Source organism: Sebastes umbrosus, chromosome 14, assembly GCF_015220745.1.
Source record: "Sebastes umbrosus isolate fSebUmb1 chromosome 14, fSebUmb1.pri, whole genome shotgun sequence".
Lineage (NCBI taxonomy): Eukaryota > Metazoa > Chordata > Actinopteri > Perciformes > Sebastidae > Sebastes > Sebastes umbrosus.
The window spans coordinates 17,702,211-17,717,656 of NC_051282.1; the positions used below are offsets into that span (position 1 = coordinate 17,702,211).

General features: G+C 38.9%; 2 protein-coding genes across 2 annotated transcripts; one reads left to right on the forward strand and one right to left on the reverse strand.

Moving 5' to 3' along the window:
- Positions 1-2,370: 2,370 nt before the first annotated feature.
- Positions 2,371-7,186, reverse strand: cd2bp2 (CD2 (cytoplasmic tail) binding protein 2). The gene is made up of 7 exons (XM_037793307.1): positions 7,012-7,186; positions 6,662-6,740; positions 5,450-5,582; positions 4,205-4,362; positions 3,535-4,120; positions 3,366-3,451; positions 2,371-2,661 (listed from the first exon to the last, which is right to left on the reverse strand). The coding sequence occupies exons 2-7, from the start codon at positions 6,734-6,736 to the stop codon at positions 2,551-2,553; spliced, it is 1,149 nt and encodes a 382-aa protein (XP_037649235.1). The 5' UTR covers positions 6,737-6,740; positions 7,012-7,186; the 3' UTR covers positions 2,371-2,550.
- Positions 7,187-9,801: 2,615 nt separating this feature from the next.
- On the forward strand, positions 9,802-13,502 carry zgc:153733 (uncharacterized protein LOC556313 homolog). The gene is made up of 4 exons (XM_037793610.1): positions 9,802-9,937; positions 10,678-10,766; positions 10,869-11,172; positions 12,099-13,502. The coding sequence occupies exons 2-4, from the start codon at positions 10,686-10,688 to the stop codon at positions 12,509-12,511; spliced, it is 798 nt and encodes a 265-aa protein (XP_037649538.1). The 5' UTR covers positions 9,802-9,937; positions 10,678-10,685; the 3' UTR covers positions 12,512-13,502.
- The last annotated feature ends 1,944 nt before the right edge of the window (positions 13,503-15,446 follow it).

A 15,446-nucleotide genomic window follows, 5' to 3' on the forward strand; every position in this document is an offset into this window, starting at 1 on the left:
AAGTTTCCAAACGAGCCTCCATACTGGTTCCGGTTTGAAAGCTGGGAGCAGCAGCCAACGGCGGGAAAGCGTTCGTCCAATCAGGAGCCGAGTGCCTTGTTTCTAGGGACAGCCCACCAAGCGTCCAATGTTGGGAAGCGTCGCGTCCCCTTGCGATAAAAAACGCCCCTGTGGACACATACCATGAATGTTGTGTTAATTACGTCCGTGCGACCAATCAGGTGATGACAGACAAGGATCAAACCATCAAGCAGGGAGGGGCGGGGGTGCGGACGGTCTACAGGTACAGAGCAGGAGGGAGAAGAGGAGAAAAAGAGAGAGAAATGCGGTGCACGAATAGCAGACAAGATGAGTGACAGTCGGAAACGAAGCAGCATGTAAAATTATGGTATTCTGGAAATTATAAGGTTTAGTATAATTATATTGAATCATTTAAGTGATATATCTGCACACATACTAATCATAGGTCAAAACAGCTAAAGCTAAATTTGGCTGAACTATAAAAGGCAGAAGTGGTAAAATGAAGAGCCGTTTGGGAGCCAAAAGAGCCGGCTCTTCTTGGTGAGTTGAGCCAAATGATCTGGCTCACCAAAAAGAGCCGGACTTCCCTTCACTACTCGCTAGATGTGTATCCGTTTGTACGAATCCAACAGCCAGACAGACGGCTCAACCAATCACAGCGCGACTGCACTTCCGCCCGGAAAGTCTCGACCAATCACAGAAGACTTTGATTACATCGTAGGTGGAGGGACCAGCCAATAGGAGAGCGATGACAAAAGGGCTACATAAATAAGATTACAGTCTTCTCTTATGTCCTCGGGTGACCTAATATCTTTAAAGACCTACATTTTTATTAAGTAGAGGTGTTGAAATTATAGTTAATTTGAAAACATTAATTAATCACAATTAAATTATCACCAGTGAAAATGTAAGGATTTGTCACATTGATACATTAAACTCATGCAGGGATTACAGAATGGGTATAAAATAAGATAATATAAGATATTCCTTTATTAGTCCCACAGTGGGGAAATTTGCAGTGTACAGCAGCAAAGGGGATAGTGCAAAAAACAAGATGCATCATTTAACACAGTAAAAAAAAGAGCTAAACAAAGTGTAACAAATTTTATCCATTTAAATAGAAGGAAGTATAAAAATAGGAGCAGTATATACAGTATTGACAATAAACAGACTATTAACAAAATTGCACAAGTGGAAAATAATATTGCACAGTGAAAATGAAATGAAATTCCACCTGAAAATATCAGGTTATTGTCAGTTTTTGGTGTGTAAGTGGTCTACTGGGAGCAATGCTGGTTGTGGAGTCTGACAGCTGCAGGAAGGAAAGACCTGTGACAGCGCTCCTTCACACACTTTGGGTGGAGCAACCTGTCGCTGAAGGAGCTCTCCAGTCCTGAGATGGTGTCCAGTCCAGTTTATTGTTCAGGTGACCACCCAGGTACTTGTAAGATGTCACCATCTCAATGTCCATTCCCTTACAGGGCACAGAACTATAGGGGTCAAAGGGGTCGGTGGACTCCTGGGCCAGAGCCTCTGTTTGAAGTGTTAACAATTTCTTGTTGGAAAGTAAATGTACTCTAAATCTCATACAAAGAGACACAAAATGACTGCAAATGATGCAAAACAACTAAAAAAAGACTCAAAACAAGTACAAGGAGACACAAGATGGTGTGAATACACCTCCCTATTCTGAGAACATGAATTTATTCACGGCAAAAGTGCCATTCAATATTGAGGTTTGGAAAAAAAAGCTGGCTGAATTGACAAGCTAACAGTAGTATCTTTTCATCTCAACAGTAATACTAGGGCTGTCAGAGTTAACACAATAACGCTAAATCTTTTTAATAACACTAATTTCTTTAATGCATAAATGCAATAAATGCAGTACCTGTGAGGGTTTCTGGACAGTATTTGTCATAGTTCTGTGTTGTTAATTGATTTCCAGTAATAATATACATATATTTGCATAAAGCAAGCATATTTGCCTAATCCCATGTTGATAAGAGTATTAAATACTTGACAAATCTCCCTTTAAGGTTAATTTTGAATAGATAAAAAATGTGACTAATTTGCTATTAATCATGATTAATCACAGACAATCATGCGATTTATCACAATTAAATATTTTAATTGATTGACAGCCCTAGTAACTACATGCGTAAAATACTCTACAGTAACAAAATAATTAAAATAATTATATTAAATGTCAATGTCCAAATGAATGTCAAGTGGGATAACTATTTAAACTTCACTAAATGATCTAAATTAAATCAGTTCTCAATGAGCGTTAAAATGAACCCACAATGTGATTTGGTTCTAAGAAAACCAATAACAGAGACAGGAAAAACATCTGATAGCAGCACCACATACATGAGTAATTTATTTAAAAACAATGTACAGAAAACAAAGCCCCTGTTAAAATGATTTGATACCAAAGCCCTGGATGAAAAGATTGAATATAGACTTAGGGAAAACATGACTGCTGAGAGTGATCGTGATGGTTGTGAGTAATTTACTGCTGGACACAAATCATGTATACAGCTCAAAGTCTATTCTCTTGGAGTTGTAGAACTGAGCTCCCTCCTGTTCGATCCTCTTGCAGTAAACACCAGTGCTGAAATAGCCTTCATCCACCCAACCCTGGAAAACAGACATTAAGAAGATTAAAAACCCACCTGGCCAGATTGAGGTTAGGAAGAACCAGCCTGCAGCCCAATAATCTAGTAAACATAATGGGATTTACTAACGAGTTTGCAGGTACATAAGTATGCAGGAGAAAAACAAAATAATTGGGTAAATTATCTCAGCCTGCAGCTCGGTTGGGAAGGATAAAGCAAGCTAGTTATATATATTTATAACACCAAATACACATAATAACACAAACTAAATATAGCGTATACTTAAACTGATTTTTTTATGTGTCTAAAATACGTTTTTCTGCTGCCCACAGCACAATATTGCTTTGCTCCCGTGCTGGTACTCCTGTCTGTTTCTCCAAACTGGGAGTGAACTGACCGTCATCTACTGTAGGTAATACACTGACTATGGATAAGTACCTCATATAACCTCACTTCAAAACACCTGAGCTATCCCTTTAAGTTTGTGCGTGTGCTAGATTATACTTTAAAACAGACATAAACTTCTAATATGACGATAAGCATAAAAAACAGAACTGTGTCCCGATTCCATACTTGAAAACACCACAAATAAACAAAAGTGGTGTTCTAAGAATGTACTCTTTTATGGATTTATCTCAAACGGAAACCATACATTACCACTGGTACACCGCATCACCTACAAACTCAAGAACTGCTTTTTGATTTTGACTTGGTGTAAGAGAATACCTGCATCTGCTGACTGGTGAAGGGGCCGAAAACCTCTGAATCATCCTTATTTTCCCATTTGTACTCCCACATCACTTCATCGCTCACTGAGAAGAAAACAAAACTGAATTAAATAAAACAAGATATTTTGTAAGGCATTTTGTATTTTATACAAGTAACACTAAGCAACCTTTTGTGTCGTCTTCCTCATCCTTTCTGCCTGTATTCGTCTCGTCAAATTTATCTGCGAACATGTCAAGTTCATCTTCTTCTTCATCACCATCACCTCCAGGTTTCTTCTCCACAGCTGGTCGTTTGCTGCTCATGCTCTTCATCAAATAGGCCAGTTTTTCATACGTTTGCTGATAGATTTCAAACATCCCAGATCCAACCAGTCTGTCAGCCAGTGCTGTGAGCTTGTCCAGCTTTTCTGTATCCCTTTTAGCCTCCTCTGTGGGTTTACTTTCTTCCCTCAGCTTTCCCTTCTTCCGTCCTCCAAGGCCTCCTAGCCGACGGAGCGCTTTGGCAACTGTCTCCCCGGGTAGCAACAGTTCAATCACAGCTTCAGTGAGCTGGTGCTGCGTGTAGGATGCCAGCGGGTCCTCTGCAGGCTCCATATCCTCCTCTTCTTCTTCTCCTTCATCGTTTTCTTGGTTTGCCTGCTTCTCTTCTCTCTTTTTCTCTTCCTCAGCCTCATCCTCATCACCGGCTCTGCGTTTCCGTTTGGCTCCAAGACCTTTCTTCTTTTGTTTGAAAGGCTGTTCTTTCACTCTCACCTGGAAGAAATAACTTATTATTATGATTGCAAATTGCTTGAAAAGTTTTCAGACATGAAGCAAAAGTCCCTTAAAAACAATTACCCAGTCAATGTTGTCAAGCCAGTTGTCTCTAATCTGTTCTTCCTTTTTGATGAAATAGTTTCCCTCAGAGTCAAAGTATCCTTCCTGCATCTCCTCATCCAGGTTGAAAGGTGTAATAGAAACTCCCTCGTCAAAATCGATTGTTGCTCCCTCTTGGCCTGAAAACACAGTTATGATGGTCTCAGCTGACATAATTACGGCACTGGTATGTAGCAGAAATGGACAAAAATTTCCAGTGTCAAAGAATTCAGCCCCTTCTTGTTAAGAGCGACAACAATTTCTGAAACTGGTCCAATATTGAGAGAGAGCGCTGTAGACGGCAGCTGCTCACAGGTTGCAATATGGTGCTATTGGGCCAAGCTGGCACCATCATTTATGTCCACTAAAAGTGCTTTTTTTTGCCATGACATGGCTTTGATTGTTATTATAAGTGTCTGACATTATGGAAAGAGTCTCGCTCAAGGAGAAGTCTTGTTCTGAAATCTGGCGAGGTGTTGGAATAGTAGAATACATCCATGGTGGAAACGAGAGTGCCAGCCGGGCAGAGTTCGTTGTGTTGGAGTACAGAAAGCGTAGCTTAGTGATATCTAAAAGATTTTCAATGACATGGCTGAATATTTAGATGATTTCGATGTTGTGGATGAGGTCTTTGAATTCGATGGCTGCCCGTATTTATTTTAGTCAGAGTATGCGGGTATTCAGATTTCACAAAACGACTTCTCCTTGAGATTCGGACCCAATAACAAACAGACCAGATCAAGAGAAAGGAAAGAAAAATGTTTTATTTCTCTTTAGGGTCCTTTCCATAATGTTGTCAGGCACTTAAAATAACAATCTGAGCCTGTCAGTGTCAAAAACAAACACTTTTAGTGGACGTAACGTAACATTGACGCAGCTCACTTGCCCTCGCAGCTCATTTTGCGGCTGCCAGTTGCCAGTTACAGCGTTATCCTTCAATACTGGACCAATTTCAGAAATTTGTTCTCCCCATTAGTCATTTACACACCAGGTTGAAAAATACCACAGTTACTCTTTAATTCACATTCTCATTATGGTGAAAAATTGTAGATTTATACTTAGGAGGAACATACTGTATAAATATAAACTCAAAGGTGTATGTGCACTTTTGTATATTCAATAAGTGTGGCTATATATTGAGGTAATATGTCATATCGAAGTAAGTAAGACCACATCTCTGTCATCTATCACTTCAAAATTACAGTTCAGATATTAAACAAGACATACCCTCCACGTCATCACTAGCCAGAATATCATATTTTTTGGTGCTTTTTGTGTCTTCCCCTTCGTCCTCTTCATCGCTATCAAGGGAATGTTTGCCCTTAAACCTGGAGCCTGGTCCGCTCACAGCCTCACAAGTCTGGTTCAACAGAAGAGGAAAGAAGAGAAAAATATCACATTATTATGCGGACAAGTTACGAACATCATTCCTAGAAACCACACCATTTTTGATGAAAGTGCTTTTAAATTTTCGTACCCATATCTTGGTGTCAGCTACAGAGACATTTCAAAGTAGTCAAAGCATGCATGATTTTAAAAACAGAATTAAGGACTATTTGAACACTGACTGTACTCGTCCTGGTATTGACTGACACTACCAACTTGATGCAATTTGCTGTTTTGTTTTTAAGTCTGTTATTTATGCCTTTATGTGCCTCTTTGTGTGAATCTTTTATGCTGCTGTCTTGGCCAGGACCCCCCTGAAAAAGAGATTTTAAATCTCAATGGGAACATCCTGGCTAAATAAATGTTAAATAAATAATACAATTATTATTTCACATTAAATGTAATGGAGGCATCCCTTTTCTTGGTAGATGTCCTGACAACACTGTCATTGATTTAGCTCTACAACAGTCCACCTGTCTGTGTGTTCATTTAGTCTGACAGCTAAAAAGTGCACTTCAGCATGTTTCAGTCTTAACTTAAGGTTTAGGTGCACCGAAAAGCCCCTATAAAGGACAAGAAAGAAAGGTCCTGCACCTGTCTAAAGCATGCAACTACAACATTTTATAAACAGGCAAACACTGACATGATGACAAACTCCTCCTTATAGACAATTTCACTTCAAGCTGAGCTTCAGAAGTCATTAGTGCAATATGTATAGTCATCACTGGACCAAAGGAAATCCAGTGGTGACTTGGATGCTCTTTGTTATTGTCTTATAAAACGTTATTTTTCCACCTGAGACCATTTAGTTGTTAAAATTATATGGTTGCAGTGTAGAACAGTACATTTACTCAAGTACTGTATTTAAGTACAAATCTGAGGTACTGGTATTTCCATTTTATGCAACTTTCTACTTCTTCTCCACTACACCTCAGAGGTAAATATGACCCTCTTGTTTGGCTGCTCCTCCTCCAGCTCTAATGAACCATTGATCTATTAGACGTGTTGTTTGTAAACAATGCTGTGAACAGTACAGGACTACTGATCCGTTACCTTCTTGTTTGGCTGCTCCTCCTCCAGCTCTAACTCTCCGTCTCCGTCCTCAAATGTTACTTTCCTCTTCGACATGATGCTACAGAAGACAAAGCAGTGACTGTTTTACTCCTCAGACGCAGCTACAACGTCGCTGAATGTGTTTATAACACTTTAACAGAGCAGATTGTTGTAACGTTGTGAATATATGAGCTCGTGTTAGCTGTGATGCTAATAATGTTAGCCAACAACAGCAGCATGCAGAACAAGTAAAGCTATTTATCACAGTTTAAACTCAGACTAAAGGTGATATTACATTACGTTAACTACTACAGTATAAACCTATATATTAGGCTGGTGTGGAAACTTACAAACAAGCTGAAGAAACAGATGTTTATCTGTAAAAGTGTTGAAACCTGCTGAAATAATTCAAACGACGTTCGTTTTCGTTTCTTCTTCGTTCCTTTTCTTCTTCTCTTAATGTGTGTGCTGGTTGGTGAACAGCGACGCTGCGCTTCACCGCCACCACCTGGTGAGGAGGAGTACAGCCTACACTCACTTTAGTGCAGGGGTCTGCAACCTTTACTATCAAAAGAGCCTTTTTAGGCAAAACAAAATATTAAAAAATCTGTCTGGAGCCGCAAAACATTTGAGCATTGTGATGAAGGTAACACAGTTTATAGTCTAAGTATATAGTATATAAGTCTAATGCAGTGAGGGCCAAAGAGCAAATGTACGACGGAGTATTAGGGCCACATTGAGGGGAAAAACATCTGAGATTTACAGAATAAAGTCGTAATATTACGAGAAAAAAATAAAATTACACGTAAAATTAGTACTTTATAATATTATGACTTTATTCTCATAATACTACGACTTTTTTCTCTTTAACTTCTGACTTTATTCTCATAATACTATGACTTTATTCTCATAATATTATGACTTTATTCTCATAATACTATGACTTTTTTCTCTTTAACTTCTGACTTTATTCTCATAATACTATGACTTTATTCTCATAATATTATGACTTTATTCTCATAATATTACAACTTTATTCTCATAATATAACGACTTTATCCTCATAATATAACGACTTTATTCTCGTTATATTATGACTTTATTCTCATAATATAACGACTTTATTCTCGTAATATTATGACTTTATTCTCGTAATATTACGATTTTATTCTCATAATATTATGACTTTATTCTCATAATACTACGACTTTATTTTCGTAATATTATGACTTTATTCTTATAATACTACGACTTTATTCTTGTAATATTATGACTTTATTTTCGTAATCTCAGATTTATTTTTCCCCTCAATGTAGCCCTAATACTCCGTCGTACCATAGACCTACAACAATGACAAATAAAATTGAAAATGTAAACAGAAAACAGTTATTAATTTCCACTAATTTTATTAAAAATCCACAGGGAGCCACTGGAGAGGGGCTAAAGAGCCGCATGTGGCTCCGGAGCCACATTGCAGGTGGCTGACCCCTGCTTTAGAGGAAGAACTCTTGAAATAAAAAATAAAAAAAAACACACACAATAAAAAAAATACTCCTTCACAAATACAAGTCATGCATTTGTAATTTTCTTTTAATAATATTATTAAATATTATTTCAAATTATTTTATAATAAAATAAAAGAAATGTTGTAGTTCTCAGTAGTCAGGCAGCAGACTGGCCCAAAAACAGCAGAGTCTAAGGCACCATACAAAAACAGAGACATGTTTTTATTGGTATTAGCTTACATTTATTACTGTTATTCTCATTGTAATTTATTAATAAATACAAATTGTAATATTTGACTGTAGTTCTATTAATTCAGTATATTTGGAGTGGTCCTGGTTTTTAGTTCATTTCGGGAGACACTGACAGCTGATAAACCTGGTGGAAGATGTATTGAGATCTTTTATTTAAGTAAAAAAAAATACCACACTATAAAATACTCCATCACAAATACAAGAATTTGCTTGTCTGAAAATTGTAGCCTACTATCTCTGCTAGAATGTGACATACAATAAAGCTTCTGTGGTCATAACTCAAACCCAAAAGTCAAATCCCACAAGTCAAAGTTGATATTTTAAGCAAAGTTTTGGATAGTAGTTTATTTTTCATGCATATATAACACACACATACACATAAACCTGGTAGGCAGGAGCATATAGGAAAGTTAAATCATTAAAAAAAATATATTGTGTTTAAATCTCAGTCTCAGGTGGTTGTGATTTGACTCAATGTTTGATTGGTTATAGTATAAAATATTGTATAGTATAAAGATGTTTCATGTTGTGAATTTAACGCCTGATGACCAATGTAATGACTGAAATGCTGTATTTAAAATAAATAGATACTTAATGACAATCTGCAGGAATTCAACACTTTCTTTATCATGAATATCAGTTTTCGCCCTGAGGTTCGACCTTTGACCTTAAGTTGATTTTGGCTCCTGACTCAGACTGTGGAGGCGAGCTGCTGCACACAACAAAGACCCTGTAAATCTCTTCACCTCGGACTCTTTTAGAGTTTGAATTCCTTGAGGATAAAAAGGATAAGTGTGAGTCAAAAATAGAAACAACAAGCAAAGAAATGTAGCCGCACATTTTCCAGAGGCCATGTAATGCCTGTCTTTTCTTTTCATTGATACGAAACATATTCTTAATATTTAGAGATTAACAAAGAGAGACCGATTCAGGCCTGACCTTTAAAAGCAAAGAAGAGAATTTGACACACCTGATATACACACCTGTCACGATTCCTCATATCTGAAAATAAGCAGCACATCTCCCTGGAGACTCATCTACCAAGGGACATCTGCTCTACACACACCAGAGATTAAAATAAAAACTCAAAAAAGAAACACAAAAAGCAGAAGTGAGAGAGCTGAGGCAAATACATCTTCAACATCCAGCATCTCACTTCCAGGTAGCACTTCTTGTGAGCGGGCGGCTGCTCGGTTCGGCTGATCTCGGGGTGGACTCAAGCGTAGAGGAGAGAGAATATAATGTGTCAGGATTTAGTTACCAGGAAGTGGGTCGAGTTATTTATATTTCAACACTCGTCCTCTGGTACCCGAGGGAAAACCAGTGGTAGTAACCTGAAACTATAATGTTCAAACATTGTCTGCTTCTGGATGCATCGAACTGATAGAGAACAACTGGCTTCACGTTGAGGAACTCTAAGGACCGAAGAGAAGATCTGTACTATAATCATAATATAATAATGTAAATAATGTCTGTGTGGAAGTAAGGTGACCCTGTGAGGGATTCAACGCTGGCAGAGGTGAGTCTGAGTCACTGTTTTCTATTCTGTCACTGAGTCACTGTACGACAACTAAGGAAGGAGAACGGCACTTGTTTTTGTTGGTTTTAGATCAACTTTATTACTGTAATTGTCATTATAACTTATTCATAAATGCAATTTGACCGTATATTCTGTTAATTCAGTATATTTGGAGTAACAATGGTCCTAGTTTTTAGTGCATTTAGTGACACTGACAGTTGCTTTTAAACCTAAAGGATAATAATAATAATAATAATAATAATTATCTACTGAATTGAATTCAATAGCAAAGTGAAACGTTATTGTGGTTCCTTTTTAAAATCAGGTTGCTTGATGATTTCAATCAATGTTTTGCTGATAAAACTCCTGGATTCAAACATTTCTGGAACATCCTTCACCGTACATCAGTTTTCAGTATAAATACCTCATGGTGGAAGCAGTATTCATTCTTTTACTTTTACTTCCCTCTGATGAAGTATTAAGTAGCATAAAATGGAAATACTCAAGTAAAGTAGAAGTACCTCAAAACCTACATGGACTGCTGAGGATATTAAAGATCTACAAAGTTGAACTTCATGGAAAAGTGATAACTTATTGTGGTTTGTAGTTCCAGTAAAATCATGTTGCTTGATGATTTTATGTTTTGCCGATAAAAACAATGGATTTAAACATTTCTGGAACATGTTTTACTGATACATGTCATGCAGTTTTAAGTATTTTACATTCTGAATGTTCTTCAGGTGTTGTGATGAAGCTCCATCAGAAGATTTTGACCCATTACCTGTCATGCACCTCTCCGGTAGATAAAGAGGGATATCTCTATAAAAAGGTTTGGATAAACATAAAACACAACATGAAATAACTGAATCTTAAATACTGCTTTCCATAAATGTAATAATGCTGCTTTACTTTGACATCTGTCTTCATATAGAAAGAGAGGACTGCCACCTACCAGCGGCGGTGGTTCGTCCTGAAGGCCAACCTGCTCTTCTACCAGGAGCGTCCGGCTGACCGCCACCTGCTGGGGGTCATCGTGCTGGAGGGGTGTGCGGTCCGCCGCTCAGAGTCTGACGGACAGTTTGCCTTCTCTCTGGTGTTTGAGGGGCCCGGGCTGAAAACCTACAGATTTGCAGCAGGAGATGGTCAGACTCACGAGAGCTGGGTGAAAGCGTTGCTGTCAGCCAGCCACTGTTACCTCTCGCTGCTGGTCAGAGACCTGGGGAGGCAGTATGAAGGTGGGTTCGGTTTACTGGTAACAATACAACATTTATAGAGACTCAAGTTTATAGGGCTTTTGTGCTTTTATTTAAAGGGACTGTTTGTAAGAATCAGAAATGCTTGTTAACAGCGACACCTGTGGCCGTTAATTCAATGAAAGTCAGCGTTGCGCTTGCTCTACATAGACATGAACGAGCATCGCTCAAAACAGTGAGGCGACACACGTCAGCCCAAACCACAATATCACTCTATATTTCACCTGCTTGGCAGTAATGTTAGCTGACCAGACGAAGGTCTCTCCATGAATCACTGCTGATCCTAGTGTTGGCTTTTCCTGCCTCAGCCTCCCGACCGCGGTCAGAAGGAACAGGGGAGACACGGGAGTTTTGGTCGGGGACGATAACGTTTCTCGCTGCGGAGCCCCGTCACTTCACAAGACACGGGAAACCTCTGTTGGTGTGGAGGAGCTGCAGCATTTATTTCTGCACAAACGTCCACTATACATTTACTAGATATTCTCAGAGCTACTAACTCTCCTGCAGTGTGTCGTGTGCGAGCATAAACGTGAGAGTGGAGCGAAATAGCGAGAACGAGCGCGGTGTGAGAATGAAGGCAGGCAGGCAGAGGAGCAGCAGAGCAGAATACAGCAGAGACTCCGGCCATGGAGACCCTTGATTTATACGTGTAAGAAGTTACAAACAGTCCCTTTAATATCTTCTCTGTTGCTATTTTTCTTGGCTATTATTCTGGTGGACAGTTAGATGAGAAGATCAGTACAACTCTTTTACGGTAGATGAGTGTGGTATTGATCTTCTCATCCAACTCTCTGCCAGAACTTGAGCGTATTTCCCAAAATGCCAAACTATTCCATTCATACAATGGTGCTATATTATTAATAATGAGGAGCCTAAATGTTTGTTAATTTCCTGTTTTCCATCTGCAGAAGCTAAACAGCAACAAGGCTCTGGTGAGTCCCGTCACAGCTCCTCCGTCGGGGCCCTCAAACAGTCCACCTCCAGCTTCTTCTTCGCTGTTCAGGGGCCGACAGCAGCGGTGGTCAGGGAGTCGAGAAGCTTCAGCGCCGGCACCGTTTTACAAGCACCGTCTATACCCACCAAAGTGGTGGCTAAAAAGTCTCCTAAACTGTGGCCCAGGAGAAACGCTCACGTCACACCTCTTAATGGACCGGCACCTCTGTACGGTGAATGGCCTCTGGTGGGTTTTGATCCACTTGAGGACTTCAGCAAACTTCATGATTATTATGGACAGGAAGTGAAGAAAGCGAGAGAGGAGTGGCTGAGGAGTCGACGAGCAGAAGAGGAACACGTCGATGGAGATCTCATCGACCTGGGCTGAAAGAAAACCTGACAGTTAGAGACTGTATATATTCATATATGGTAGAGACCTCTAAAGAGGAAGTGAGTCGTTCATGTGTGTTAAAAAGGAACTGAACTTTAAGTGTTGTGGGTTATTTAAGAACATGTAGTTTGAGGTCCAGACACTTGTAAACCTGCTAAATGTTCCTTTTTTCATATGACGAGTTTAGATAATTTCTCTGTTAGATTTGTATTACAGAAAGTTGTAATTTTCCTGAGATGGCCTTAAAGTGTCCATGGGTTGCAACAAAGAACAGGCAGGAATCTGCACACAAATGCAGCATTTTGACTAACGTTACTAAGGTCTCTGCTCTATTAAGTGTCTAAGTAAGCTGTGACAGTGCAACAGTGAGCCAGTATACACAATAACAGGACCCTGAAACTGAAGCAGTCCCAATCATTATTGGGATTTTTGTACTGTGACATCTCATAATGTCGTCCATAAAAGCAGCATATTCCTTATTTGTTCTCATGTACGCTCTGCTAACTGGAACCTGCTGTTAACTGCATAACAGTTCCCCGAGCAGTGACTCACATGGTGCAACTAATGGGTTCATCCATGGCATAAAAAGACTGTATGAAGCAGTATAAAGCAAGAGAATTATATATTTTTCATTGCATGAAAAAATTAAAATGATCTGTCGACCTAGGTCCGATGATACACAAACAAGACTTTCATATTCTAGTTCAGTTCATAAAGGTTTAAAACGTTTAAAAAAATGTTTTTATTATTAACACTTTTCCTGCTATGACGTCAAAATGTCCTCCATGAAAAAGGCCTTTCTCTCCTTGTTTGTTCTGCTAACTGGAATCTGCACACCTGCTGCTGATCGCATTGAAGATATATGTTTACTATTTCATTTTAAATTGTAACTATCCATGGTGTAGACAGGCTGTTTGATGCAGTATTAAGCACAGAGTATTATATCTTTTTCATTGCATGAAAAATAAAATCAGTCCGTTGACTTAAATGTCTCATAATCTGTTATACACAGCCATACATTTGTGATATAAAATATGATGCTGATACACAAAATACAATGAGAAACATTGCATTTTAAATTTAAGTCCAGACTGTGAAGTTTGATGAGTGTTTGGTGAATGTTTCTGGTAGAATCACAGGGAAATGATATGGAAACTAGAAGTGCACTCGGAGAGCGCAGACCTCCGCCAAGGCAGCTCTACGTCCCGTGGCGGAGGTAATAAGCATGAGACAGATATATTTGTCTCTTTTACTGTCATAGAGAAATGGGATCTTGTGTTTGAATATTTTCCTCAAAAAGCAAAGTTGTTACTAAAAACATTAACGATGACTGTTTTATTCAAGCGTCCCAGTTAAGTTTACTGTAACCCATGACAGTATGACACTGCACCCGATTCGACTGTTGTCAGGCCATTGAATAGACTTTATCAGTCGCTATAAGCACCATAGATGTGAGTCATTAGGGGCCTACTACAGCTACTACGTTGTAAAAGTGAAAGTGAAACTTAAAAGTAACACGTTCTAACACGTTAATCTGAATGAAATGTCACATTTTGAAAACAAACAAAAAGGCTTCTTTAGGTTTAGGCAGCAAAACTACAACTTCACATCTTTAGGTTTAGACAACAAAAATACAACTTCTTTAGGTTTAGGCACTAAAACTACAACTTCTTTAGGTTTAGGCAACAAAACTACAACTTCTTTAGGTTTAGGCAAAAAAAAAAACGCTGGTTAAGTAGGGAAAAACATTGTGTTTTGGGTAAAAATATCTACGAACACAGAAAGACAACTAGAAGTACACTCGGAGAGCGTAGACCTCCGCCAATGCAGGTTTCATATACGTCACTGCCCCTTTCAGTAGTTCTTTCAGTAGAATCCTTCCCACAGTTATTTTATATTACCTTAAAGCTACTTTAAGAGGGAATTTGTGGAAAACGCAGAGAACACTGAAGCTTATGAAGTTAATTTGCTCTCCTTTAAATGGCAAAAAATAAATCATTGATCCTATGAAGCATCAGAGACACTATACAGTATGTATACTGTATATGACAGTTAGTGGAGGATGGTAACCAGCAGGGGGCGCTGCAGGCACATTGTGCTGCAGCTAAACACCTGATTTAAAGTGGAAGCAGTATGATTTAGTCAGAAACAGCAGTTATTTATAAAAGTATGCAAGAGACCAAAATAACGCAGCTGGAGTTAAAACTGACATTGAGTTATCCTCTCATTTACTTGGATCATTACAACATGTCTGACTGTAATGTCCATCAAATCCACTGAGTTAATTAAACAAAGCACCTGCTTATGAGACAAAACGTGTAAATTTAACAAGCGTTATAAATATACTCTTCATTCAGCCTCCTCCACGTTCAACGCCAGCAGACTGAAAAAAAAACAAAAGCTGACATCTGATCTATACTTCAGATTTACAGTCTGGTGATTCATGGGGCACAATGGAGTCAAATAACAAAACAGGGCAACCTGAGGCAGCTCAGACACCACAGTAAAACACTCTGTGACATGTGACATGTGACATGTGAGTTTGCTCGAGGTCGTCTTTCTCGACGAGCTGGGAGCTTCTCCACATTCCCGCCCTGCAGACAGACATACCAGTCATCTAAAAAGTGATAGATGGCCTCAGAGGAGCGTGGCGACTCGTGTCACGTTACAGCAAACGCTCCCTAGAATGCTCTCACATCTGTATGGAAACACTTCCTCACGTCAGCAGCCTGTAAACACATTGTTAATGCAGACCATTTGTGTTTTACTACTGCGTTGTTAAGTCAGTAAATGCAGCAGCTGTGAAAAGTTTGAGATGTCAAAAGTTTATTCTCAATGATAACTGTGACTCATAACGTTTAGAATTGAGTGGGACAAATCTTAATGCAATAAATGCAATATTTAAGAGTTTATAGAAAAAAGCTTTTACCCC

Bases quoted from the DNA above. Each gene is read 5' to 3' on its own strand.
- cd2bp2 (XM_037793307.1), bottom strand. From the start codon at position 6,736: ATGTCGAAGAGGAAAGTAACATTTGAGGACGGAGACGGAGAGTTAGAG. The intron at 5,583-6,661 runs GTAACGGATCAG...CTGTTGAACCAG, and splicing joins AGGAGCAGCCAAACAAGAAG to ACTTGTGAGGCTGTGAGCGG. The intron at 4,363-5,449 runs GTATGTCTTGTT...CTGTGTTTTCAG, and splicing joins GGCTAGTGATGACGTGGAGG to GCCAAGAGGGAGCAACAATC.
- zgc:153733 (XM_037793610.1), top strand. From the start codon at position 10,686: ATGAAGCTCCATCAGAAGATTTTGACCCATTACCTGTCATGCACCTCT. The intron at 10,767-10,868 runs GTTTGGATAAAC...GTCTTCATATAG, and splicing joins AGGGATATCTCTATAAAAAG to AAAGAGAGGACTGCCACCTA. The intron at 11,173-12,098 runs GTGGGTTCGGTT...TTCCATCTGCAG, and splicing joins CCTGGGGAGGCAGTATGAAG to AAGCTAAACAGCAACAAGGC.